Genomic DNA, 26746 nt, shown 5'->3' with positions numbered 1-26746 from the left:
AAATGATGGCAAGTTTCTTTAGAAAGGCTCTGGTGTTATCACAGTTTGGAATGGGGACTTGAATGCAGGCAAGATGCTGCCTTTGTGTCAGAGGCAGATGCACCTTTCACCACTCATGGAATATTCCCATGCTGGGTTGAGTCAGAAGCCTATTAAGCACGGCAGTTTGAAAACCATCTTTTAAGTTTTAATCAGTCAAGATTTTGCCTCTACCAAGCATGTCCTGAGTCGAGACTGAGCAGGTCTTTCTCGTGAAGTCACAACCCTGAGCTGTGGTGGGAAGTACTGTGTGTAGGCAAAGGCACCGGCAGCAAGGCTGGGCACCAGCATCCCCTCTGCTCCCTGTGGCTACCTCTGAGCTGGGGTGGAGCTGGCACTGTGGCTTGCTTCAGGCTCCTCCCGGTCTCTCCACTGTCCAGACTAGGGGCCTGGGTCCTCCACGATCTCCGTGATAAGTTTCTGTCCCGTGAAAAACAGGCTACAGGGTGGGGAGAGGTGGATGGGAGGTGATGGGTGTCTGGGTTTTGCCTTGATATACAACTGGAATGCGACTGTGGAGTTGGGATGTGATTTCAGCACTCTCGGGACCTAAACGTCTCACCAGACATGGCTGGTGAGCTGATGTAGCTGGTGACCTTAATTGGCTAATGACTGCATCTCTCTGGAAGAGCTGGCTTTTGCATTTTTAGGCATAGTGACAAAACCTGTAGCATGGAAGAGGAAGAAGCCCGGTTTGAATGCAGATGGGACAAGACTAACTTCCAAGAGAGGCATATTTGTACAAGAAGCCTTGGTGTGGAGAACTGAAATAAAAGAGAGGTGGTTGAGACTGGGAGGTTTTAAGGGAGAGACAGCAGAAGATGGAGTGGAGAGCTGATGCAGGGAAACAGGACTGTCAGGTGGGAGACATTAGGATGGGGGAAAACTTGATGGCAATACATTTGAGTTTGCTGATTGAAAGACTTTAACAGAATTAAACTATGAATATAGCATATATTCTTGTTCAATGTCAGGAAATTCATATGAGAGCAAGTATGGGGGGGAGGGAGTGAGCTGGGCTGGATAGTGAGAAGGAAGAGAGTCATTAGGCATGTTTGAACTATAAGGAGAGGTGTCAGTCAGAGTTTGCAAGTGCTTAGACACCACGTAATTCATAAGGATTTAATCCTTATCTTGAGGACTAGAGTCTCTGTTGTGCACAAACTGATTGAACCTTTTCTTGCAGTGAGGGAATTCTTGACGTCTTTTTTGCAAGTTTACTGACATTTAATAGAGATGAGAATTATCCCCCCACCCCGTGGGGACGTGATTGGAACCTCTTTCTTCTGTCTGGCCACCAACTTCAACATAACTTGTACAAATTAATTCTCATCTGCCCCTGTGTCACATCTGGTTGATATTGAAGAGGGGATGGGGAAGCTGGTGGGAGCCTCAGAGCCACAGATCGTAGCCCCGTAAGGAAACGAGCCTCAGAAGCAAGGGAAGGGCAAGCCAGGCGTATGACTGGCAGATGCTTGCAGGATGCAGAGTGAGATCTCATGAGATTCAGACACAAAGGAGCTAGAGTGGCTGGGTAAGAAAATTAGGGAGAACAAACTTACCGTTTGCAGGGAAGCAGAGAGGCAGATGAAGCTGATATGCATGACTGGGGCTGAGCCTCTCCCCTCCTTGCTGAACACATACTGTTCCTTGATAAGATCAGTGTTGGGTCACCAGACTTTGGGGGTAGGCGAGGGAGGGGAGCACAGCCCAGAGCTTTGGCTGGGAAGTGGCACACTGTTCTTGGCTTCAGCAGGGCCATGCTTCAGCACGGACCTAGCTTAGCAAGCAGTATGTCGCAGCAGTGCTGTAAATTCACCTCTCTGCAGCCCAGACCAGGCATACCTGTAAAAAGCAGTTATGTGAGTACGGTTGTGTCGCCAGTAGGTGCTTCTGGGGCCAATTCTTCTAATAAGGCATTGTACCCTCTCATTGCTCACTAGCCAGGAGAGATCCACAGGACAGGCATATTCTGGGATAGCATAGCCCAACTGAACAAGGTGAAACGAGCAATCTAGTGTAGGCAGCCTAGCCAGGGGATGCTGCTGTATGGTTACTGTGACGTTCACTCCACTACAGCTGTCCCTATTCAGGAAAGAAGAGGGCTATACTATTCTATAGCTAGATAGATCCACCCGTAGATCTTTTGGTGTATGGGTGGGCAGAGCAGAGCGGTTTTGACGCTCTGTTAAGTGAGGTGGGTCGACTTGTGTGGCTGCACTCGTGGGATGGAAGATGCTGCTAAATGAATCAGCTACACCACTACAAAGCCTGTACAGAGAAATGCCTTTGTACTTTTACTCAGAGTTACTGTCTCTATTAAGTTTTCCTCTTGGGAAATTTTTTGGTACAGTATGTATCTCTTTCTTGTAAATAGCAAGAATTGGGTGAATGTGATTATATAGGTTTACCTCCTGCTGTGAAGGTGTTGCACATAAGGGTATGCAGTTGACCTCTTGTGTTTTCTGCCCAGCCTTTGTGCTGCTGGGGATAAAAGGATTTGCATGTGGGGGCCCTGCCTCCAAACCCTGTTCTGTGAGCCTGGCTGGGAAGGAAGACATTTTGTTCTGCATCTGAGAAAAAGATTTTAAATCTTTCTTTTGTAGTGAGTTTGAGAGAACTACCTTTAAAAACCTCCAAGTAGCTCACTGTAAATAAATCTAGATGAGTGAAATACTTGTATTTGTAAAGCTCTTAAAACATATTTTATAATGGAGCTGAAGGATGTCTTTGCAGTGGGAGGTACAGGAATTACAGTGATGTTTACCATCATCTGCAGTACAGGCAGGCGTGGTACAAATTCTCCTATATAGCCCAATAAAAATACAATATGCCTGGCCTGTAATATTTACAGCTGTCATAAACTTTTTGGTTATGCTGTGTGCACTATCAGATCCATTATGCTCTTAAAATCACGTAGGACTAATTCATTGATGGATCCCAACCCAAGAGTTTCATTAGAATCTTTTATAGAAAATCGTGATAAATGACTGTTTACAAAGACAGTTCTCTTGAGGTGTATTCATTCTTTGAGAGAAAAAAAATTACTATTGCCTAGTTATAGAAGTAAAAAAGGATAGATTTTTTTAATTCATTATAGCTAATTAAAAAGTGTATAATTTGAACATATTACAATAAATGCATAACTGCAGCCCATTGGAATGTACTACTATATCTGTAAGAAGAACAGTTGTTCAGCATAGTTATGCGGCAAAATATTTTCCTTATTCTAGTTTATTTCTACTCTTGCAAAATCACACATCCATGTGTCATTTAGGCAGTTTTCTGCATGCATACTGTCAGTCTTTTCCCTGAATATTTGAATAACAGCTAATCAGTTACAAAGTAAAAGCTCATGTTCAGCTTACTTATTAACTCATTTTCTAATGCCATGCTGATATTGGTGACATTTTTAAAAATAAATCCTCTGGAAACAATCCAGCTAAATCAGAGGGAAAAATGTATAAGAAAGTTGTATCAGAACTGAGGTGGTTGACATTAATGGTCTGTGTGCTGCCACTTCAAATTTCACTTGCACTTCAAAAAACTGTGAAGACTGAGCGTTGATAATTAAAATCAGAAAGATACTGGATTGTATGGATTCCATACCAGAAGAATAAGCAAAATAATTCTTAGTTTACAATGAAGAGGTAAAAAAAAAAAAAAAAAGGCATATTTTAATGTTTCAAATGGTATTAGGTTAACTGAAAGAATTAAAAATAGAAGCAGCTTTCGTTCTTTGAGTTACCATTTGGGGCCCTTGAGTAAAGCTGATGATGTTTCTGGACAAAAGAAAATCAATAGCATGCCACTTTTAGTATCTACTGAATGTTAGGTAGTTAATAATTTAAAAAAGAGAGCTTGCTGCTACACTTACAAGGTTTTCCCTTTTGTCAGAGAAGCAGCCAGGTTCAGTTGCCTGTTGGGTGTTCCTTTGTACACTCGCTCTCAGTGAACTAAAATGGCTTCTCCTCAAATAGGAGAAACTGCCCTCAAATTGCAGGGCAAGATTTTTTGATAGCCTTGATATGAACCACTTCAAAGATGAGAGCCTTTAACAAAAAAAAAAAAAAATTTCCAAGGTGTTTTGGATTAATATTATTTTACCAGCTCTTGAAGACAAAAGGGGAATTGTAGTAGCAGCGAACGCAGGCAGAGGTGATTGTGCCTGCCCAAGGACTTGACCACAATTTCTGCTCAGAGGAAGCTCCTGAAGAATGAGCAAAATAATCTTCTGGAATATGTATCTTAACAGTTGTGCGTTGCACGAGTGTAAATTTTTTCCATCTCCTGACCTGAGCTCAGATCTGTTTTCTGCTTCCAGGACGTGCAGCACAGATGGTGGAGACTAATTGGGGTGGAGGGCAGAGCCTCTATGTGCTCTTGAAATCCCGCACCTCTCTGGAGGTCGAGGGGCAGTTGCTGTAGCACAGGCGTCCTCGGGGCTGATGTGAGTGATGCAAAGCTGAATGGCTGTAGCATCCGCTGCACTTCTCTCCAGACAAACTCCTCCATCCCTCTGTCTGACTCGGCTGGCAGAAGTGTGTGTGTGCATGGAGGTGCCTATAGTGAGTCCTGCAACAGCCCGGCAGATGCAGAAGCAGCATTTGGGGTTCACATCAACTTTGCTGTGCCCAGGTTGTTTTATGTTGGCCGCCTTTTCTTGGGCTTGCGTATTACCAGTGTTGCTGCAAAGAGACCTCTGGCAAATAGACCTCTGGCAAACTGCTTCCTCCCACCTTTTCCAAGTTTCAGAGCTTTGGAGGGCAAGATGGGCCTCAGAGAGATGCAGATCATTTTCTTGTACCAGCCTGGGTGCTCAGAGATGTGATGCTGTTCCCATCTGCCTTCCAACAGCTCATGCTAAGCCCTGTCTTTGCTAAAACTCGCACTGTAGCAGGCTGAGACTTGGTCTGGGAGCTGGGAGTTTGTTGCCCTTCCCGCCCTTTCCTTCTTCCCAGAAAACAAGAAAAAGTTGCAGCAGCACTTGTTTCACCTTTCTGTCTGTCCGTGCCCTTCATGCTAATGTTCAGTCCTGGCCACTGTTCTGGATATCATTATATGCCGCATATGAAGGTTATGGAGGAAATGGAAATCTGTTTCCAACTCTGTGAGGAGTTGCACCATGCATCAGAGTAAGTACTGCTGAGGAAGGAGAATACAACAGGACACCCGACCAGACCCCCTCTAATTTGTGTCTTTCCATTGTTAAAGTTGAGATTTGATGTGCAGAGGAACCACACCTGGCAGCTGGGTTTTCCTGTCATTCTGAGGGATCTGGGAGAGTGGCTGTAATGACAGAGAGAGATGCCAATCAGAGCTTTTGTAGAGCCCGGTCATGTAACTTGTGTTGTGTTTCTTTCATCATACCATCAGCCAGCATCGCTTATGTTCAGCCTTAAGGTCTCCGCATGCAGGTATACTGTGTTACACCCAAACCTTTTGTGTGCACTTTCGTCTTTCATTTCTTTCCCTCACACTGCTTCTCTAGTTTCTCCATTAAGCAACAGGCAGCCATAGGTGAATCAGTATGGGTGTTGGCCACGCTAAAAAGATCCTGAAAATATTTCCTCTTCAGCCCAAGCAGCAGTAACAAAGCAGGACTGTCAGGTGGTGAGACCCCCCCCCAAGAAGGAATGGTGCTGATACATAGCCTGTGCAATTTAAAATGGTAATTTAATATGCCATCATTGGGCTGACGTCAAGAAATGAGATGTTAAAGGCTTTTTAATGGACATATGAAGTAGCACGAGGATGAAGGTGACACTCTCTCATGTCTGCGAGCAGAGGTGGCCTTTCTGCTGTATCATACCCATGTGTTTTAGAGAGAAGACAAATGGCCTGCAACATCATTCTCCATGAGCCACGTCCATCTACATGTAAATTACAAAGGTCAGGTCCACTTGTACCATAATTAAATTTTAATAACATTAGAATAATTTATAACATTCAAGTCCACATTATAATTGAGCGGGATAGCTATCCCCCACACAGCCTTAGTGCACGATACAGTTTATGCATGAGCTCAGGATTCTCTGCAAGATGCTGAAATCAACATCGTGTGCTAGGGATGTAGACACTTATTTTAGGCACTGAGTTTGAAAATTGTGGGTTTTAGAAATATATGCAAAAATATTGCCAAAACCTCATTTCAATATGCAGCTGCTTGTAAGCACAGTAATTAAGATATATTGGGTAAATTTACTACATCTTTTCTCACACACACACACCAGTGAGGTAGAATTTGCACATTTCAGATGAAGACTCAACAGATCTTTAAACTCCAGCCAGGACTCAGCAGAAAGCCATCTGGGAGAGCAGGTCTGCTGCTCAGCCTGGTCTTGTCTCCACTGCTCTGAGCTCTTTGATGGAAGGAATGTTGGGATGACCCAGCTCCCACCTATTGTAGATGGATTAATTATTGTTGTGGATCTATAGCATTGAGTTCTGGCACGACAGCAATGGGTTAACTCAACTTTTAATGTCTTCAAAACACTTCTCACAAATGAACTCATTTATCCTCACAATTCTGCAGGGAGGGAGAGAGGAAGGGAGGGAGGAAGAGGGTCAGTCTACCTGCTTTCTGGATAAAGGAACTAAAGGGGGGTTTTGACATTTTTCTTGGCAGGAGTCAATCAGTGTCAGCTTTACACTTCACATGCCATCACCAGTCACTCATTGCTGTAAATGCGTGTTTACACTCTGCAGCAGGAGATCCGTGCTCCTTCTAGGTTGCTCCTTCTCTGCAATAAATCAACAGGTTTTGCCTCTACTTTCTCTTCCAGCTGGGGTGATGCTGGTCCCTGAAAGGAAGACGGAGGATGGGTTTGAGGAGCACTTCGGCTTGAACTACTTGGGACACTTCCTGTTGACTAACCTCCTCTTGGATACGCTGGAGCAATCAGGAACGCACAGTCACAACGCTAGGATCATCACTGTCTCATCAGCCACCCATTATGTAGGCAAATTGCACCTGAACGACTTACAAAGCAGGTACTGATCCATTTTTCGTGTTCACTGATCTGCAGTAAGGGTGTGCAGATTAAACTCCAAGACAATTGTTACTGAATACTGAATGTGGGAGGTTTTGTTGCCTTTTTTTTTTTTTTAAAAATGGATGGTGATTCTCAAGCAGTTGCTAAATATCTTTCAGACTTGAGCAAAGCTTGCAGCCTTCAGCCAAAGATACAAATAATTCATAACCTTGTAAACTAAGTCTTCTATTCTGAACCTTGAAAGCCTTCCTTCCTTTCTGATGTTTACACTGCGGTGATGGTTGTGGTGCAGAGCCTGGACTCCTCACTGCCTCATCAGGGAGACTCTCAATAACTGGGATGTTTTAAAATGGCTTGGGCGAATGCTAATAGACTTTGTCCTCAAGTGAACGCATACGTAGAGGCCCTGATCCTCAGATGGGTGCAGACAGATGCCTGTGGCTACTAGGTCCCTGCCTGCTGAGCGCAGGGCTGCTGACTTGGCTCTGGGGGGGGCAGCTAGCCCCACCTGCCCGGCTGCCTGGCAGCTTCGCCCAGCCCACACACTGCCTGCTGCTCCTTCCTCCCTGGCAGCTCTGCCCACTGGCCTGCAGCTCCTGGCACACCATCCTCCCTTCCCTCCACCTCGTCCTGCACCGCTCCTGACGTTCTGGTCCCCCACCTCTGCCTCCCTCACAGCCCTTCTCCAGCTTCCCTGCCTGCCTCCCGTCCCCGGACTGTGTCATCCCTCCCGTCCCCGTGGTGCTTGCCCTCTCACACATCAGCCCGGTGATCCACTGCAAATGCTGCAGCCCCAGCACCCCCTGCACTTCCCTGAGAGCTCACTGAGATCCAAGTGCGCAGCCGTCCTGGATTTTTAACCCGGTAAGATGAGTTGAAATGCATGGCCACATTCAGTCCAACTACTTTCATTTAGGAAAACTGTGGATAAATGTCTATGGAATATTTCTAACATTAGGAAGACATCAAATGATGCGGTAGATATCTCGGGTGTCATACAGGAACCGTGTAGAGTTGTTTAGTTAATTGAGGAACAGGCAGGATAACAGATATATTTCAAAATTTTCCCATGCAGTCACGTGTGGCAATTACGTGCTTACTAACAGGCTCAAACAGAGCCTGTCTTCTGATGGGCTCCAGAGCGTTTCTGCCTGCACAGAGCCAGTCTGAGTTTTGCATCATTTCCATGGAGAAATTCTGTCTCCGTCCTTTGACAGGGGCTTCAGCACGTGTTCAGAGGCACCTGGCCCGAGGTTTCATTTTGGAACAAAGACTGAAATTAGAGGGCTGAGCTGTTTCCACTGCAGACATTTTACATATGAATGCTGCATTAAGCACGTCAAACTTTCTGTTTGACTTCTGATTACATACTACAGCATCAGTTTTATTACAAGCACATTGTTTATACTCTGCAGGGTAGTCTCAGTTTAATCTCTTGCGTGCAAAACAACCACAGGGAATTACCCTTACTCTTCACTTGATGTATGTATTCATTGTTTCTGATGGGCATGTGCTGGATGGCACCACGCAAGGGGGCTAAGGGGAGTGTAATTAGTATTTCTTTGGGCTAAAGTGCAGAATGCAAAATTAAATGTGGCTGTTCTGTGTCTCTAGATAACAGTAGTTTCCTTGATTATAGCAAAGCCTTGCACTGTGCCTCTTTAATTTAGGATCAGCCTTACCTGTGATTCGTCATTATTAACTCATATTTTAAAGGAACCAGAAATGTTTCAGTTAGGAAAGTTATGGTTGAGCATGAACGTGACCAATCTGATGTAAAAAGTAATAGTATACCGGTAAGATTTACCTGCAGCTTTTGCACCAAACCCTGCCCTTTACATTTCAACTTTACTGGTGTAAGAAGAGACATGAAGGATGACAGACTCTGGCTGATTTTGCCTGCTCTTTCCCACATGGATGCTCTGAACTGCTCAGGGGCAGCAGCGGTGCCTGCTTTCCAAGCACACAGGTACACCGGTGGGACCCAGAGCAGGCTGTGGATTCAGCTCCAAACCTTTTCTTGGTTCAGACAGAAGAAGATACTCCTGGTTGATTTTTTTTTTTTTAGCCTAACTGCCGATAAACCCCCACTCAGGCAAATGGTTAGTTATCACATAAACAGTGCTGCTAAAAACAGTGAGATTACTTGTGTGTTTGAGCATGTGCCTACAGCATGAGCGGGTGGTTTAGCAGCCCTGGAGGACTGTTGCGGGGTACCATACACAGGCATTGCCTACACCACAGGGCCTCGGAGACGCCTTGTGATTCAGAGCAGCATTTAAGAGCTTTAATGGATGTGGTGAAGACACCCATGGTGAGCACTGTGATATGATAGCGTTCCACGAATTGCCACAGTTTCCCAGTGATGCCATCCCTCATTTTTGCCGCTTGTGTGAATGGGAAAACTTTCTAAAAATTTTATACTGGCTTTTTCCTTAGTTGCACTAGATAGCCATAATTCATTTCACGACTTGGGTGTATGTTCCCAGATTGGCTGGTAGTCCTAACCTTGCAGGGAGGCAGCAAAACAATTTGAAGTCATTTATTCACAGTGGAGAAAGGGGGCCGTACTCTGTGCTGGAAAAATTACCGGTGGCAGCAGACTGACTCATTTACCATGTTCTTGTCCCGTTATTCCTAGATTTTGGTTGGGCTAGTGTCCAAACTGGAGGTGAGTGATGGTGGCAGAGGAGGGATCCATCCATCAAACACGGCAGAGAAGGAAAGGCAGAAGACTGCCTTGACATAAAGGAGACAGTAAACTGAGGCTCAGCTCTCTGCTTTACCACAGATTTTTCTATGGGATCGTTCTCCCATTCAGGAGGCTCTGGGCTGGCAGTCACAGTTGTGGCCATTGCTCCCATTGCTTGTACTTGCTTCTCAGAGTTCTGCTCTGAAGCCAGAAGTCATCCAGAAGTCATCACAGTGACCACAGAGCACCAGCATAACAAATAATTGTTGTAAGGTCTGTCCCATAAACAGTATTAAATGCAGCTTGTGCTACTGTCTTCCACATTTCCTCTTTGATTTGTTTTCTGCCATCTTACCAATCTGATTTATGCCATGGTTCTCTTTTCAGCTCCTTTTTTGCAGAAGGGTTAATTTAATTTTTTCTTGATTTTCCTTGCATTTTACATTATTTTTCTTCCTTTGTTATCTCTCTTTTCATGCATGTGTACTTGATTTCTATGTTCATAGTTTCATCTTCATCTGTGTCTTTTGAGCTTTTTTGTCTCCATTGCCTTTTCCCTCCCTATCTCATAATTTTTCCCTCTTTTTCTTGGCGGGGGAGTGTCTTGTTCCACCCTCTCCATTCATTTCCTCCTCTCCATTTATCTTCTTCTTATCTTCTCCCCCTAGCCCCAGTCCTGTTTCTCCCTTATGAACGTCATTTCTTCCCCTTCCTGCCCATCCTCTTCACACACACCAGTAAAAGAGACACAGCATGGGTACATCAAGGCAGGACAGAGCTTGTTCCAAACTGGCAGGGCATAGCTTGTTTCATGTGTGTTATTGAAAATGCAAACGCACAAGAGCAATGACTGTTCTCCCAGTTCTTTTGCTGAAGGATATATGAAGAACATCAAACACCTTTGTGGTCTTTTAGATCCAGACCATTTTCAACAGCAATCACATGAGTCGACAAGGGGATCCCTAAGGCAAATCATTCTCCTTCATCCCTACTTCGAATACGACTGTTTTCAAGGAGGTGAAAGTTTAACAGAAACGCTATCTGCAAGCGTTTCAACAGTGGTGATTTCAGCATTTACATGCTGAGGGTAGTACACAGTGCACTCTTAACAGCATAGCTGGGATGTCCTTTTCTCCTTTTTTGCCTGCCTTAAATAATACTTTCTAAAGTGAGAGAAGAAAAAAATACGGTCATGAGAGAATATGGCTGTCTGGTTTTAGGAAAAGCTTGAAGAACATTGTGCCATCCTCTTGGGTTGAGATAGGCTTGAAGAGTGCGCTGGAGTTCATGGTGCTCCTAGAAGGCTGGGATGGAGGGCACTCCTTCAAGTACTCTACTACCAAAGTAAGAAAGAATTTTAGGAAAATAAAGAAAGATGACCTTATTCCCTTTCCCAGGCTGTGGGTCACACCTGAATATATTCCGTTTCCCAGGGGTAGCATCTTTGTGTATTGTGTGTAACTTTGTCTCCATGACTAACTATTCCTTTCATCATCCTCTCTTTTTGCATGCCAAATGGGCCCTGTAATGCTGTGAATCACAGATCTATGAACTCCTCAGCCACAGTAACACAGCTCCTTTTCTCGTTCACCACTCCCGTATATTCAGGAACAGTTAGTCACACTTTTTCTGCTCTCTTTCCTCTGCTCTCTCACTGCAGAAGGAACTGTTGTTTTTTGTAACTCTCCAAGCTGGTACAGTCCCCAGATAGTTTCTGTATTTTTTCCCTGTAGCTCTAATGCATGAATCGTGTCAGAGACAATAGAGATTGAAAGGAATTGCAAAAATCCCTGCTGCCATATGTGCTTCCTAGCTGGTATAAAGTAGGGTAAACAGCTCTGCCCAAGACCTGGGGGGATGCTGGGGAGAGGAGGCAGCTCCAGTTCATCTCCTCTGCTAGGCAGTTCATATGGGCTGTAACAGGAGGTGTCACATATTGCTGGGAAAATCTGTCTAGCAAAGTCCCTGGAGACCTCCTGTTCTTGGATGGGTGGTGTTCTTCATCTTCACTTCTTATGTGTGTGTGGTGTTTGTTGGTAAATGAAGTTGTATTAAGTTTGGGCAGAAAGTTGAGGATTTTGTTCCATCAGCATTGATGAGATTTTGAAAATATTGTCCATGAATAGCAATGAAAAGTTAAAATGTCAAATTACTTTTGGAAAATATGAATCCATTTTTCAGACCAAAACCATTGATTTCAGTGATTTCAGAATATTTTATTTCTAATTTTGAAATTGAAGTATAATGTTGATCAAACTGAAACTCCAAACCTTTAATTTCTAAGTCATCTTGTTGAAGTAAGGTATCTCCATCAGTTTCAGATTACTTTTTTTTTAAGCTTGACATTTGTTCAAAACGTTTTTTTTTTTTTGTTTTTTTTTTTTTCCCTAAGAATGGTTTGATGAGTCAACATTTTTTTCAAAGCTTTTCTTTTTTTTTAATTCCCAGTTGGTTCCTTCAGTGCCTTTTCACAACTGATCTGTCACTTGTAGTTTCTTAATTCTGACTGGAAGAACTTATGGGATGTACGATATCTTCAATTCAAGCAAAAGCAAACATGAAGCTGATGTACCATAATAGTAGCATAGTAATATTGTTTTATTTCCAAATTTTTAAATAATAAAGGAAAATATTTTAAGAGGAAGTAGGAGGGATTTTAAATATTACCCTTTTATTTATTAATCCATTTTAGTCAGTACAGAAGTCTTTCACAGTTACGTATAAAGACCTGTGTCATTGGACTGCTGCTTAATAAAATGCTGTGAAAACTACAGAAATTGTAATCATAACAGATTGTTCTAGACAATAAGATAGATACATGTTATTATAGATTTTACTCAAGGAATATATGTTTTTGTTTGGGCTGTATTATTTAAACAGCTTCCTCACAGTGACTTTTATTCATATTCTGGTTCTATTTGCAAGATAAATCATGTTCCCTTGACAGGACTGAATACCAACTGCAGCACACTGCTGTATTCGGTTAAACATCTCCTTCCTGCAACAGGTTACCAAGTTTTCCTGTCTATAGTTAGATGATAAGTATTCAGATGCTTAATGCACCTACATAAGGGTATTTCAGTCCTTCTTTGCAAAATGTTTTCTGTATAAATGCAAAAGGATTTGCTGCTTTGCAAAATGATCCCTTGCTTTTGCAGCAATTAGCATTAATTGCAAAAATTGACTTGCTGGCCTGGAAAATTAGTGTATTGGTGAAGGCACAGATCTCAAATTCTGTAAATTAATTAAAAAAAAAAAGGGGGTAGTATATCAGCAGACCAATTCATCAATCCAAAAGACAGAGTTTTAGTTCATATGCAGCATGTGTTTTATCCCTGTTGCAGGCCACAGGTGATCCCTAGCCATTCCTGCAACCAATAATGAAGAAATATTTAAGTCAGGATGCCAACTTTGGAAAGTTTTAATTTTACATTTATCAGTGTATTTTCGTTCTGTCTAATCAAAATACTTTTAGGGTTCATTGGTTTCTGAAGAACAACAACACAGTGTAACACTACTATCACAAAGGTAACGCCAGACTTTAATGTATTCAGGGAAATTAAATGTAGTTACTTTGTGTGTCACAATGTTAAATTCCTTCTTGTCTAAAAGGGATTAATGGTCTTAACAAAGAATTATTAATAATGGTTAATGATTTAATAGGACACAGTGTTTCTGAATGAGTTCAAAATTGCAACATGTTGGGAGATATCTGATATATGGGTGTTCCTGCTGCTCAGCCTCTCCCTGCACAGCGGGTTGGGTGGGTGAAGCCAGCTCTGTGGCACACAGGACAGTGGATCTCGCAGACGTGCTGTTTTCCAAAATGGCAAGACTGCTCAACAGTAATTTGAAAGTTAATGTACTGCACTCGTGTGGCAGAGAAGGCAAAAGGGACTTGTGGAGAATAGGGAACGGAGATAGCTTGTCACCCTTGAGAGGGGAAGGTTAGTTTAACATCTCCCTGTGAGGAAAAAGACTCATTAAGGCTGAGCGAACCTTAAAAGTTTTGGAGTTCAGGTCCTGGGTGATTATTCAAATGATTTTAGCATTCCTCTCAGTCGCTCTAACTACCACCATCCTCACACTACCTTTTCAGCAGAGTTGTCCTTCGAACTCCCTAGCGTAGCTGGGGAAAGCTGGCACACGTGCCTGTAAATCCCTGGAATAAAGTGTTAAGGGAAACGTTCAAAATGATCAGCTTGCCTTCCACAGCCCCCCTCTGGGTTCAGCCCCGCTGTTGCTCCTGGTTCTTCACAGCCACACATCCATGATCTTGCCACGTGCATTAAGGATTACAAGCTGTAGTGGAGGGAGGCAAGGGCAGACGTCTGCCTCTGCAATTAGAAATGATAGCTCTTAACCTTTTCTCTGCTCCCCATCCTAAACCTCTTCTTTTGGTGAAGTGAAGGAGAACTTCATCTGTCCAAAAGGAGGCCAGGCATTTGAATACTTAAACCTATGAAGAAAAATTGGTCTTTTGATTAAATCCTGTTCTCTATAAAAAATGCAGGTTTTATGAAATATATACTTTCTAATTAAAATAAGTCACTGTAAAAGTGAAATATTTTAGCTCCCAGGAGTTTTAATACTGCCATAATATCTTATATAGTTGCAGCTTCGTTGATCCATTTCTTCTGTTCTCGTTATGTGTCAGGTGCTGTGGTTCTCCTTGTCATGGGAGGTGGTGGCTGGCTGTACACAGCACCGTCTCAGCCTCCCCAGAAGGACAGAGACTGAGGAGCACTGTGGCTCACAGTAGCTTTCTGAGGAGCTCAAGAGCTTTTAACAGTGATGCTAGCTATAATATGGCACTGCAGAAATGTCCACATTAAAATATTATGAGTTCTGCATGAAATCTTTTGGTTCTCAGCTCAAAGCGGAGGGGCGTTCAGTATCTGAATTGCCACCAAAAATTAATCAGTCTGGCAAAGCAGCAGTATGTTTTAATTCTTTTTTCAGTGAGGGCTGGGGCAGGGCAGCTCTGTGACTGTGTGTTGGTTTTTCAGGGTTTGGACATGAAACTTCTTGTCATTTCCTGGAAAGCCAAACCTGCCTGACTTCACTTGTTTCTGGTGTGTTTGCAAGTGGAAGAGATCTCATGCGCTGTGGCCCCAGGCCATGCCTTGCCCCTTCTTAGGAAATGCTTGGTTTTCCGTTACAGATCTCTGTTTACAGAGTTCCAGGGTGACGTAGTATTGGGAAATTTATAAAACAAAACCAAAAACCAACTCTAAGGCTAAACGGTAGAGAAAGTGATTGCTGTCACTGTCCCTTATGGTACTTTGAAATAACCACTTTGCAATGCTGGTTATGGACCACTTTGAGCCACTGTATGTTATTTGTTTCTAGCATTTTTTTTGTTGTTGTTTGCTGAGTTGTTTATATTCCTTAAGTAAGACCCCACTCTTCACAGGCCCCTTTCATACGCTTATTTAAATCCTGCATCTTTTCTGACAGTGGCCAAGGGCTGCTGGTGATGTACGGTCTCAAATGAACAAACGCCTTTTCTGCTGGCTATCAGTCATTTCATGGGTGCAGAAAACTTCCACATTTTAATCTCTCCTGTACCTGTTGGCATTTCAGCCATATTTCTTCTTTAACTTAGCTGTCTTCCAACAGAAGGGAAGACTTCTCATGACTGTTTTTACCAAAGAATAGACTTTCCTTATGAGCTTGTTCCTTGTCTTAATTCATGTACTGGGAGTTAGTCAGTTTTACCTCAGTCTGAAGCTGTGATACTCATATCCTCGCTACGTAAGAAAACTTTGAAAAAGCAGAAGCTGTTAGATCGTTTCAACAAACAAAAACTGATTTTCAAAATTATTTTGTTGTGTCAGACTTGAGGGTCTTGTGTTGCCTCTGTGGACAGAGTGATAGCATAGGACTTTCTGCACAGTATTAGTGGACACCATGGAGGAAAAAGGATTTTGCAGTCTGTGTGTACATTCAAGCCTTGTTTCTCCTGGTAAGACAGACCAGTCCTTCAGCGTGTTGAACATTTGCACTTGCAGAACACATTCAGTGCTTCCTCAACTCCAAGGCAGCACAGTGGGTTCAGCCCATCACAGAATGAAACCTTACATTATCTTCACATATACACCAACACATTTCATGTAGTCTACTGGAAATCTGCTAACCACATTAGGTGAACTGCGCTGGATTTGAAATGGCAGCACTTTATTATGCATAACCAGACCCTACAGTTCCCTCTCAGTCCTAGAACAAAAAGCCCAGAATCTGCAGCTGGTCTGGAAAAGTCTACACCGGTTTTAAAATTATTTTATGGAAACAGAAATAAGATTTGGGATTTTTCAAGTTATTACTGGGCCATTTTATGGCCCTACGTGCGTTCTGGTGAAAGAAACCATAAGACCCATTGCTTCCTTCAACTTAAAAGCTCTACTGGAGGAGAGCTAGGAAGCTTTCCACAAGTGGGTGCAGAGTGCCTCAGAGCTCTTCTTGATATAATCCAGAGATAAGCTTAAAAGATGTGTGACAGTCTTCAATAACCTGAGATCCAGATTATCCAAGAGATGATATTAAAAGGTATGTGGCAGTGACGTTTCCCCATCACTCAAAAGGGTCATGAGGACATAGAATGTAGGTCTTGGAGCCTTGATCTGTTTCTTGGCTGCAGCAATGCAAAACCTTGCTTGCTTCTATTTATTTACTCATTCATTTGTTTGATGGAGATTTTTAATTGAATGAAGGGATACCATTATGCTCAAATGCCACTTCAAATATTAGCAAGTACTTAACACTGCTTCATATGAACTGACTGTAGAAAAATGATGCTGCAGAAGAGGCAATTTATATCGTTCTTTATAAAGAGATATATTTTCTGGGGGAATGGAATTACAGTAATTACAACTTGAACTTGCCGTCAATATTTAAAATCAATGAAAACATTTGAAATTAACACCAGTTGTAAGCAAACAGAAAAATTAGACTTTTTTTAAGATACTGATTCTGGTGAGACTTTGAGAAGACCAGCCTTTGAGTCTGTGTTTCATACACTTGAGAGCTGTGCTGAGCACACAGCAATGGAGCTGCACACAGCAAGGCAATCAGTACAGCAGGAGGGCTCTTGACATCTCACCTGCTGCCATTAGGAGGAGGGATCAGCCAAATGAAAAATGATGCATTAATTCCATCTGGATGACAGTAATGCCCAGGATGACAAGCCCCTGGTTATTTTGCCTTTCATAAATATTTTTATAATAAAAACATTCCAGGTTCCTTCACTAAATGTAGTCCTCCAAAGACAGTAAGTTATTTTTTGTTCACTCTGCATTTCCTACAAGCTCTAAGAAGGAGCTAGTCACTGAATGCTATCTATTTATACAGTGAAGTGCTGAAAGTTGGGAAGCATGGCTTTAAAAATACCCACAACCCAGCTTCCAGCTTGTCGCTGCTACTGAACTGTGGATTAAGCACAAAACAGGAGTCCAGTGACTTGTAGAGAAGTCAGCTACTGCTAGTGAGACCATCACCAACAATGCAGAGAGAGAGAGAATCTCCCAGCTCTAAGCCTCTACCATTATGCTTATCCTCTAATTTTAAGAAGAAAAATGCTATTTTACCACTGTTGAAAGATTTCAGAGAAAGCCTGGTTTTGACCAGAGTTGTGTGTGAGCGGCACATGGCACTGAGGGGCTCACTGCAGGGGGAGGCTCTGGACATGGTTGGTCTTTGTCTGTAGGTTGGAGCTAAAGGGCAAAGTGGGCTGCTCTGAAAGTGCCAGCTGCCTCTGGCTGCTTAAGCAACCCTGGTGCGACCAGCTAGGATGTGAAGGGTTTGCTTTACAGCTTGTGTAGAACCACCAATCTTATTTATCAGTCTTGTAGCCTTCCTTTCCAATGTGTCCATCACAGGGTCATGAGGGTGCTTCAGGAGTCCCTAATGCTTGAGTCCTTATTCACTCAAATTACGGCTACCAGTGTATTCAAGTTCAAATACACAGGGGAATGCTAAGGCCACCTTGACTGTTACATGTATATTTTTTTTAAGGCTAAATATCAAGTATATGAAGGAAATGTACATGAAGAAGTGTAGTTATTCAGTGAACACCCCAAGTGGCCAGGCATGTGTATGAAATGGGTGACTATGCAGTAGCCTATAGTAGTAGTTGGTAACAGGACAGCTACTGTACAAATCTATAACAAAATCTGAGTAAGCAGCTACATTAACACTTTAGATTTTAGTTTTGTTTTACTAATGCATATGCTTGTTTCTTTAAATTGGCACTTTTCAGTGTACACTTTTCAGAATACACATATTCTAATTTCTACCACTCTATCTTTTCTCCATCTCTGTATTCCGCCCCCCCCCCCTTTTTTTTTTTTTTTATTGAGGGAAGATCGCAACTGATGAGACTCAGCAAATGTTTTCATGGGATAAATATATGTAGTACTGTCAGGAAGTCTGCTTAAATCTAATAAGCAATATTTGGGATTCAGGTTTTGGTTTGTCATAGAAAGAGAGAAAGAAACTGCTTATGCTAACCAGAAACGACATACCTATATTCTGCAATATATTTCTGTAGCTGCTTCAAAATAAACTGCAAAATCTATCAAAAATCATGAAAAATCTTGTGCCACATTCCCTGGAGAAAGAAAATTTAAGATTGTGAGAGCTTCATGAGTGTTTAATAATAGTCTTTTATATTCTTGACTAAGCAATGGTGATGATGCATTGCAAGATTAATACATAAACATTAGGAAACTTTAGTCATTTTAATACAGCAAGTCTGTGTTTTGCTTAATTCACTGATTCATCCTAAGGCATATATTGAAATTTTGTGTGGCCTTTCATTAAAAACCCCAGCATGTCACCCACGTTTTGCATCACTTGTTTTTTAATGGAGCACATAGCAATTGGGCTGTTCTGCAGTTTGATCTTGGCGCATTCTGCCCTCCAGGCAAATTAACACGCTGGAAATTGGGGAGTGTGGCGCTGGGTGAGGGGAGGATGACACGCGCAAGGCAAGTGCGGTGTGAAAGAGGTCCACCTCAGGAAAACTTCACTGCTAGCACCAGCTAGGTGAAACGTAGCTGTGTGTCGGTCAGTACAGTCACAGGTCCTCTGAGCCTTTTGTTGAAGCAAGATGTGGTGGGGAAGGGAAAGGGTGCTGTCACTGCACCCTTCTTTCAGTCGGTCTGTATCGGCTTCCTCCACATGTGTGCATAATGCAAAAGCAACCGTTCGTTAGTCAAAGAGAAAAAGCCGAGAGCAGCACGAGAGCCTGTGCACAGGAGGTGTGGAGGAAGTGGTCTATGCCGAGCAGCACTTTTGTTTCCCCTGTTGCTCAGTGGGTACCCTGAGCTGGCTTAATGCTCTTCACTAAACATGGTATCCCCAGACATAAATGGGAAACCTCTGCCGAGCATAGACCGACTAAAGCCAGACGGAAAAGAAACCAGAGTAAGAGTGGCTGCCAAGGGAAGTGCTTACCATGGATCCCGTCTTCAAACTTGGATAGCAGCTGAGTCCATATTTAAACACCTAATTAGCCACTGCAGGCTCCGGTTTGAAATTTGGCTTCTCATTACTTTTTACAAATACATTGCCCTAGCATGCTAGGGAGACTGCTGCTGGAGACAGCACCATGGAGATGAATGGTAAAATCAGCTTCTGGTGAAAAAGAAAAAAAAGAAGAAAAAAAAAATCGGCAAACCTCAAGGCAGTCGCTCATGCCACAATTGAATACTTGCTTATTTTCTTTTGGGAAAAATACAAAACAATCCCTTTCTTTTCTCCTCCCTAATTTTTGTAATGACAGTTCAAACTTGTCAGTCTATGTTACAAAAAATCTTAACCCAAAAATAAGAATTTCTGCTAAAAATTAATTGAACACAAAATGCATAGCCTGCCTTATCCCGATCCTTTATTCATCAGTACAGAATCAATAAAACATTATTTTAAAAGGCAGAAGAAGGTCTTGTATATTGCTGCTCTCTTGGCCAGATTTCAAAGCAGCTAATTAAATCCTGTCTGCCTTAACTCCTCCTGTAGTTTCTATTCAGTGAGTTGTGCATTGCCCTGTTTTATCAGCACTGACTTGGCAGAATGCCCTAGGGGGGCATCCCCCATGGGAGACTGTTTTCTGTGGTAGGAAGAGTGGTCCACAGAGAGCCCCACTCAAAAGAGTGGGTGGGCATGAACTTCTCCAAGCTACTGACGCCAGGCACGCTGCTCCTTCCCACTGGACTTCTTCCCACCAAGTCCTTGCTCCACTTTTCCGAGCTGCTGACTGTGCACAGGCTTGCCATACCACAGCACGTGTTGTCTGGCATAGCTCGAGCCTGGTGGGCAGCATTTATTAGGACGGATCCCTGGGCAGTCGAACACTCGTACCTCCTAGCTCTCTATCCAGATGCCCAGCATGCGTATATACCACTGGGAGCTGGGAGCTACCAGTCTTTTGGCTGGCTGGCCACCCAGTTCGGAGGTAGAGTGTCTCTGCTTGAAAGTCTGCCTGCTTTGCTGTGAAGCATCGATACCCTGCGTCCTCGGGGGTCCGAGTGTCACAGGCACCCCACGTGCACTGGTGCACCAGCACAGTTCACTGGTAAGCTGTGTTCTACTTTGGGCTGTGCTTCAGTTGGCCTCTTGTATGCACTTTCATTTTAGAATGCTTTTAGAGCCTTCAGAAAATGAAAGCAATGTGGAAATGCATAATGTCAATATTATTATTTTATTTAGTGTACAATTATAGTTTCATTCAGTGTAGAAAATGTACATGCAGAGCATAAAGTGCCAAGAGAGGCTAGATTTAGATGCATAGGCTTTAAAGCCAGCTAATACCATGTGTAAGAAGAATACATTTTATGGTTTTAAATTGAAAGAGGGTAGACTTAGATTGGACATAAGGAAGACATTTTTTATGATGAGGGTGGTGAGGCACTGGAACAGGTTGCCCAGAGAAGTTGTGGATACCCCGTCATTGAAAGTGTTCAAGGCCAGATTGGATGGGGCTTTGAGCAACCTGATCTAGTGAAAGATGTCCCTGCTCATGGCAGGGGGATTGGACTAGATGATCTTTAAAAGTGCCTTCCAACCCAAACCATTCTGTGATTCTACATGTATGTGCATGGGAGATGCAATTGTGGTACACGTACAGGAGCCTACATGCTCCTATTTTTCTGATATATAAAGTCAAGACCAGATGTAATGAAATCAAGGAACCAGTGTTGATTTTTTTTCCCAGCATAGCATTTAAACAACATGAACCTAATAAGACAATGTCTAACAAACAAAACAGTTGTTCAGTGAAAATCCTTGTCAGTTCTGTGTCACAGGTTATTCCTCTGTCTTATGTAGTCCATTGATGTCAGATTCCTGGAAAGCAAAAAGCACACACAGAGAAAATGGGAAGAGAGGAGGTAATCATTGCAGGGGTTCTGCCAAAAGTGTCTGCTCTGTGTATCCAATTTTATATCCTTCATATCTATAGTATGTTATTGAAGTCTGATTCCCTGCTGCCTTGCACATCATTTGCATCTCTGCACTGTGATATAAAAGGCTTCCTCGCTGATTGGATAGCTTTTTATATCTTCTCAGCACTCGTGTTTCTCTGACATAGATATCTATGCAAAGTACAAGGCTTTTGAGGATCCGACCCTTGTAGTTCATGCTTCATTGCCACAAGGTAAGTCAAAACAGCACTCGTGCGAAATGTGGGAATGGGAAGTCATGGGGAGCGTTCACCATCCTCCTGCCTGGCATCTGAAGGTTACTGAAGGCCAGACTAGACCCAGGCAGAACAAGTCAGAGTAGTCCCCAGCCTTGCTTCCCTGCGAGCCGCTTGCCAGACAGGACCACTCTAATTTCAACTCGGGAAGCTTGTCCCGTGCCCCAGCTTGCATTCTCCACCGGTGGGGGAATGGTGGCACCGATGGAGAAGTGCCAGGCTTGGCTGCCAGCTGGCTGCCGGAGGCGGCTTCGGATAAATACTTCTTCCCATGGGTGGTGTGAGCTCTGCCCTGCACGGCTGCGCAAGCGAAGCTCATAGTGGCTGAGGATCTGGTCCTTCAAGTTAAAAGGGTTGAAATATGCATGAAGCATAAGGTGACATTTTGAGTGTCTCAGATCAGAGCACGGACGTTACTGAATTTAAAATGTAACTGCAATTTCCTGACTAATGCCAAGTCACTTTTGTATTCATGCAGTGATTGTTCTTTATTCTTAAAATAGCCCATTTTACCCTGAGGCACAGGTGATATCTTTATGATGACGGAGCTACGTTATCCAGCATGTTACAGCTCAGACCGTTGTTTGATGCAAGGGCTGTTAATGATCAGCTGTCCTTTTTTATTATCTCTCAATTTATATAATGCTTTTGTAGCCTGTTTGTTTGTGATTTGCTTGAACAGGAATAGAGCACGGAAAAAAAAAGCAGAAAAAAAAAAAAAAGAGAGGCACTGGAGAGTCAGCGCTGTTGTCTTTTACTTCCTGTAGCTGAGCTGTACGATTTACCATTGTGTCTCCAAGTTTCTAAGTCCATTCAGATAACATGAACAGTTAAATTGCTTCAGTAGCCTTATAGCTCTGCAGAGAGTCAGCCTGTTTGCTGCCATCCGGGGCTTTCTGCGGTGAAGTGTACAGGATATTATAAATAAGGTATTCAACAAGAATGAGATAACAAAAAGAACTCTGAGACATATTTGCTATTCATTCAAAATAAAAACCTTGCATGTAGTAGCAACCACAGAAAACCGAAGGCAGGCTTTTCAGCGGAGTAGGAACATCCCCAGCTCGGGTGTTTGCTTCACTAAGGGTGAAGGTGTAGAGGATGGAGCTGTAGCTGTGGCTGTCACAGAGGCAGGACAACTACAGGGAAGGAGAGGGCTGGGAAAGAGAGATCTGCTCCTGAGTGGGTGCCCCTCTATCTCCCTCCACCAGCAGTAGCTGCTGCCCCTGGGACCCTAACCCCTGGCTCCACACCGGCGGCAGCAGCAAGCAGCGCCGCTTCCCCAGGCTCTGGCAGAGGCAAAGGGGATCAGGACCAAAGCTGTTTTGCTGCCCCCAGGAGCCTGATGCTTTAGGCTCCTGCCTGCTTTGCCTATGAGCTGTCTGTAATGCCAGGAATTACCTTTGGTTCTGCTAAGCACAAAAAAGGTTAGATGAGAGGCTGTAGTAATTACAAGAGTGAATTGTCATGGCATAGGAATTTGTGGAAGTGATGCTGAGGCCCCAGTCGGGAGGAGCATTTTAAGCGACATAGCTGCTAATTTTCCTGGAACTAGCCTGCTTATTTAGAAAAAAAATACTGCTGCCTGCATGCAGTGAAACCCAACTAATCAGCAGTTCCTAGAAAGTTTGACTTGAAAGAAAGGCAGATTCAGCGTCCAGATGAGGGAGGTGCACAGGAGTCTCAGCAGGTAATGTTTTGCCGTAACTCCCAGTATTTGTGTGCCTTCATCGCACCTCCTGTTTGGCGCAGACCCAGCCAGCCGTCTTTGCTCTAAAGGCTGTATGTGGCATAACTGTGGTTCCACTTGCAGCCGTTCTCCTTGCCCCATCTTTTTATCCCTCTCTTTAGCTGTGCGTAATCTGGTGTGTCACTGGGGCAGGTGCAACAATTGCCTTACTCATCTGTACTGTGCCCAAGACAGGGGCCTTCATCAGAAACTAGTAGGTCCTGCTGCAATACAAATAGTAATAACCAGGAGTAGTATGATCCGGCACAGATTTACTGGGTGGGAACAGGGTATGTACGTGTGCGAAGAGGGCAGTGAGGAAGGGGAGAGTAGTTTGAGGACCTCTAGGTGATGACATCCTGGAGATTGTTGCCTCAGCATTTCTAGTTTAAATAGATTGACATACGAGATTCTGGCAGGTACCATGTAATTTTATTTTAATTTTTTCCCCCACCATAAATCAGACTTGGTGTCTGATGGAATAATCACCAGAACTCCAGCAAACAACACACCTGCCAGTGATAAGCTGTTTCTTCTGATGACTCAATGTATAGCTGTTTGTTTGCTGGATATTGCAAAATGCAGTACATTTGATGTTTGTGCAATTCTGTTTTCCTTCTGATTATTCTTATGTGCATCTCCCTCTCTCTTTCTCTCCTGTATACAGATGTTCGTATTCGCCCCATGGAGCCTATGCCCAAAGCAAACTTGCCCTTGTGTTATTTACCTATCGACTACAGCATCTTCTGACTGCAAATGGAAGCCATGTGACTGCTAATGTAGTAGACCCTGGAGTAGTGAATACTGAGCTCTACAAGCATGTCTTTTGGGTTGTAAAAGTGGTCAAATGGATGACAGCCTGGCTATTTTTCAAGGTATGCAACTTTTTAAATCATTTTGTTGCCATGCCCCTACATTGTGAGACCTGTAGTCAGCATGGAGCTGAAGGTGTTTCAGAGTTTACCATAATGTATGGTATTTATTGCATTCTCTGTGTCGATGAGAGGTACAAAATTGATAAAGACGGGCCTTCCCCAGAACAAACACTTATTTTAAATGGAGGGAGCGAGCTCTTACAGCGAGGGAAGGGAATGCCTTTCACTGTCTGTGCCCATGCACTGGTTATCTCTGCTCTGATCTATCTGTGTGCCTTTGTGCGTGCATGTGGGCAGATGATCCTAACACGGAGCCAGAATATGCAAAGTGTTCCTCGGAAATGTCTTATACGTCCTCTTAATGAGAAGCAGACATGATCTGGCACCGTATACACATATGCAACATGTTATAGAGAAGAGGGCAAAGGGCAGAAAGAAGCTGTACAAAAATGGTGGTGGGAAGTGGCCATACTCCAGGCTGTGCGGGTCCAGACACTTGTGCTCTGGGAGGTGGGACAATTGTCATTTAGCTTTTTCATCCTAACACATGCTTGCAATGGTACGTGATCTTCTATTATCTATTCCTGGTCTGCATTAGGAAATTTAAAGCTGCTTGGTAAAACTCATCCAGAACTGGGGCAGACCCAGTTATGGTCAACTTCAGTAACATTTTGTAGTGGTGTAAGTAGATCAATCTGAAATCAGTTTATCTGCGTAGGTGCAATCTCCTCATGCGGACAAGCCTTAGGAGGACTTGTGATGAGAAAATGTACTGCTTATAACTCTTTCAGAAAGTAGTTTTGGATTAAGTGAAAGGAACCTGATTCCATTAGAGAAAATTAAATGTCCTAATTAAAATGAAGTATTTTAGATCAAGGGGCATGTCCCACAAAGCAAATTAATTTTAAACTTTGATATGGAAATATCACTAGCTTTAATTTTAGAAATGAAACTGCAGGCTGGTAGAGTAGCTGTAAAATAAGATGCAAACAAATAAACCCCTATTTAAAAAAATTAATAGTATCTTCTGAGTACACCTTGAATATTGCAATAAAATTGTAATAGGAATGTTCATAATATGTAATGCATTCTTAAAGAAGCAGAATGCAGCTTTGCCAGAACGTATATATTAAACTTGTTTTGCCTCTTGTGATTGCCATTTTAAATATCAGTCTTGGGTGGTGGTGTTTTTTCATTGGACTTACTTCACCTTGCTAACATAACAGTTTCATGTAAATGTTTAGGTTGTGCTCAGCATTTCCTCTAGAGACAAAAAAATCTGACAAAATTTCTGTGTCTGAGAATGAGAATTGAGTCTCTTGTTTACAGCACGCAATCCCATTCAGTTTTATTGGTGTGCCCAGGGAGACATTTTTGTATTACACTGACCATGTTTAGACACTGAATGGGATGTCACTGAACACACATAAAATGAGTTTGGATTTATCACAAGCGGGAGTCTCATACTTACTTTGGATGAGATAGCACTCTAAAGGAATTCTGCCTTGCAACAGGTGACGGACAGACATACTGACTTGCGTGGAAGTGCGGTCTGTGTACTGCCCGAAAAGCAAATGCATCAATTGCTTTTTGAGTCAGAATAACTTACTTCAAGTATGGATAACTGAATGCTTCAGTTATCAAGGTTGAGATTTTCACATTTTTATATAACACTCGATGTGTTTTTCCTTTAAGCCGAAGGAGAGGGAAACTCTTACTATCACTCTTCCCGTCCTCCCTTAGACTTCTAAGTTACAGCTCTGACTTCTACTCTTTGCTTATTGCTGAAGATATGTTTAAGTATTCGGGATTGACTTTGCCTTCCTTTCTCACATTCAGGAGCACTTCATCACATAGGTATGCCCTGTTCAGCTCCGGCAGAACTGCATCACAGGGTGATGTTTAGCTCCATGGCAAGCTCGCGTTGAAAGCCTGCCTGGCAATTTCAATAGCATTGTACCGAGTGCCATAGTATCCAGCATTCAAGCCTGGGTGGGTCTTGTGTTGGTCTCGTACACTAGAGTAAATTTCCCCTAAGAAAAGTAAGAAAACAAGTACAAGAAAATTCGGTTGTCTGATAATATTAACTGATAGTTGGTATTATGGATTTCTTCTCCCCTGGAATTTCATTCCTGAGTGCACACATATGAATCTTCCTTCTAGGATTATGGCAGTAATGCAGCGAAAATGAGGTGATAGGTCTCTAATCATATTGGCTCAACTAACTTTTATCACCCTGAAGTATTCCGGAGCGGTTTCTAAACGCATGCAGGAAATTGCTTCACCCACTGCAACCTGGCGCTCGTGAGAGCCAACACAGCCCAGATAGCTCCGGTGAGGAAATGCATCACGGATTTATCACATCACATTCCCTCAGGAGAGAGTCAACATGTTGTTTGATTTAATTTCAAAATACTGTGGCAGAGCCTCCAGTACCTCTAAATGCATTTCCACCAGCGTTGGTCCCAGTTGCATTCAAGTCAAATACTTCCCAGGGCTCACAGCCTGGCCCCCACTCTCGCTGGGCTGCTCATATTTGAGGTGACTCAGTGTTGCAGACAAGGCTGTCAGCTCAGCATCCACCTCAGCTGCCTCAAGATATTTAGGTACTTAAGCAAATAAACCTACAGTCTCGTAAATAGGCCATGGTACGTACATGTAATTTACTCAAAGTATTAACAGCTTGAGTTTCTCAGAACTGTGAAACATTGTCTTCTGATC

General features: G+C 43.1%; 1 protein-coding gene across 1 annotated transcript in view; it reads left to right on the top strand.

Annotated features, from left to right (window-relative positions):
* Window positions 1-26746, top strand: part of ZBED1 (zinc finger BED-type containing 1) — a 168408-nt gene that overhangs the window by 114623 nt on the left and 27039 nt on the right. Inside the window, exons 5-6 of the mRNA XM_082304355.1 lie at window positions 6825-7032; window positions 23818-24025. Coding sequence (XP_082160481.1) covers window positions 6825-7032; window positions 23818-24025 — 416 coding nt within the window. The remainder of the gene's footprint in view (window positions 1-6824; window positions 7033-23817; window positions 24026-26746) is intronic.

The sequence above is a fragment of the Platalea leucorodia genome (assembly GCF_965183815.1).
Source record: "Platalea leucorodia genome assembly, chromosome: 2".
Taxonomy (NCBI): domain Eukaryota; kingdom Metazoa; phylum Chordata; class Aves; order Pelecaniformes; family Threskiornithidae; genus Platalea; species Platalea leucorodia.
This window is presented reverse-complemented; position numbering and strand designations above follow the sequence as displayed.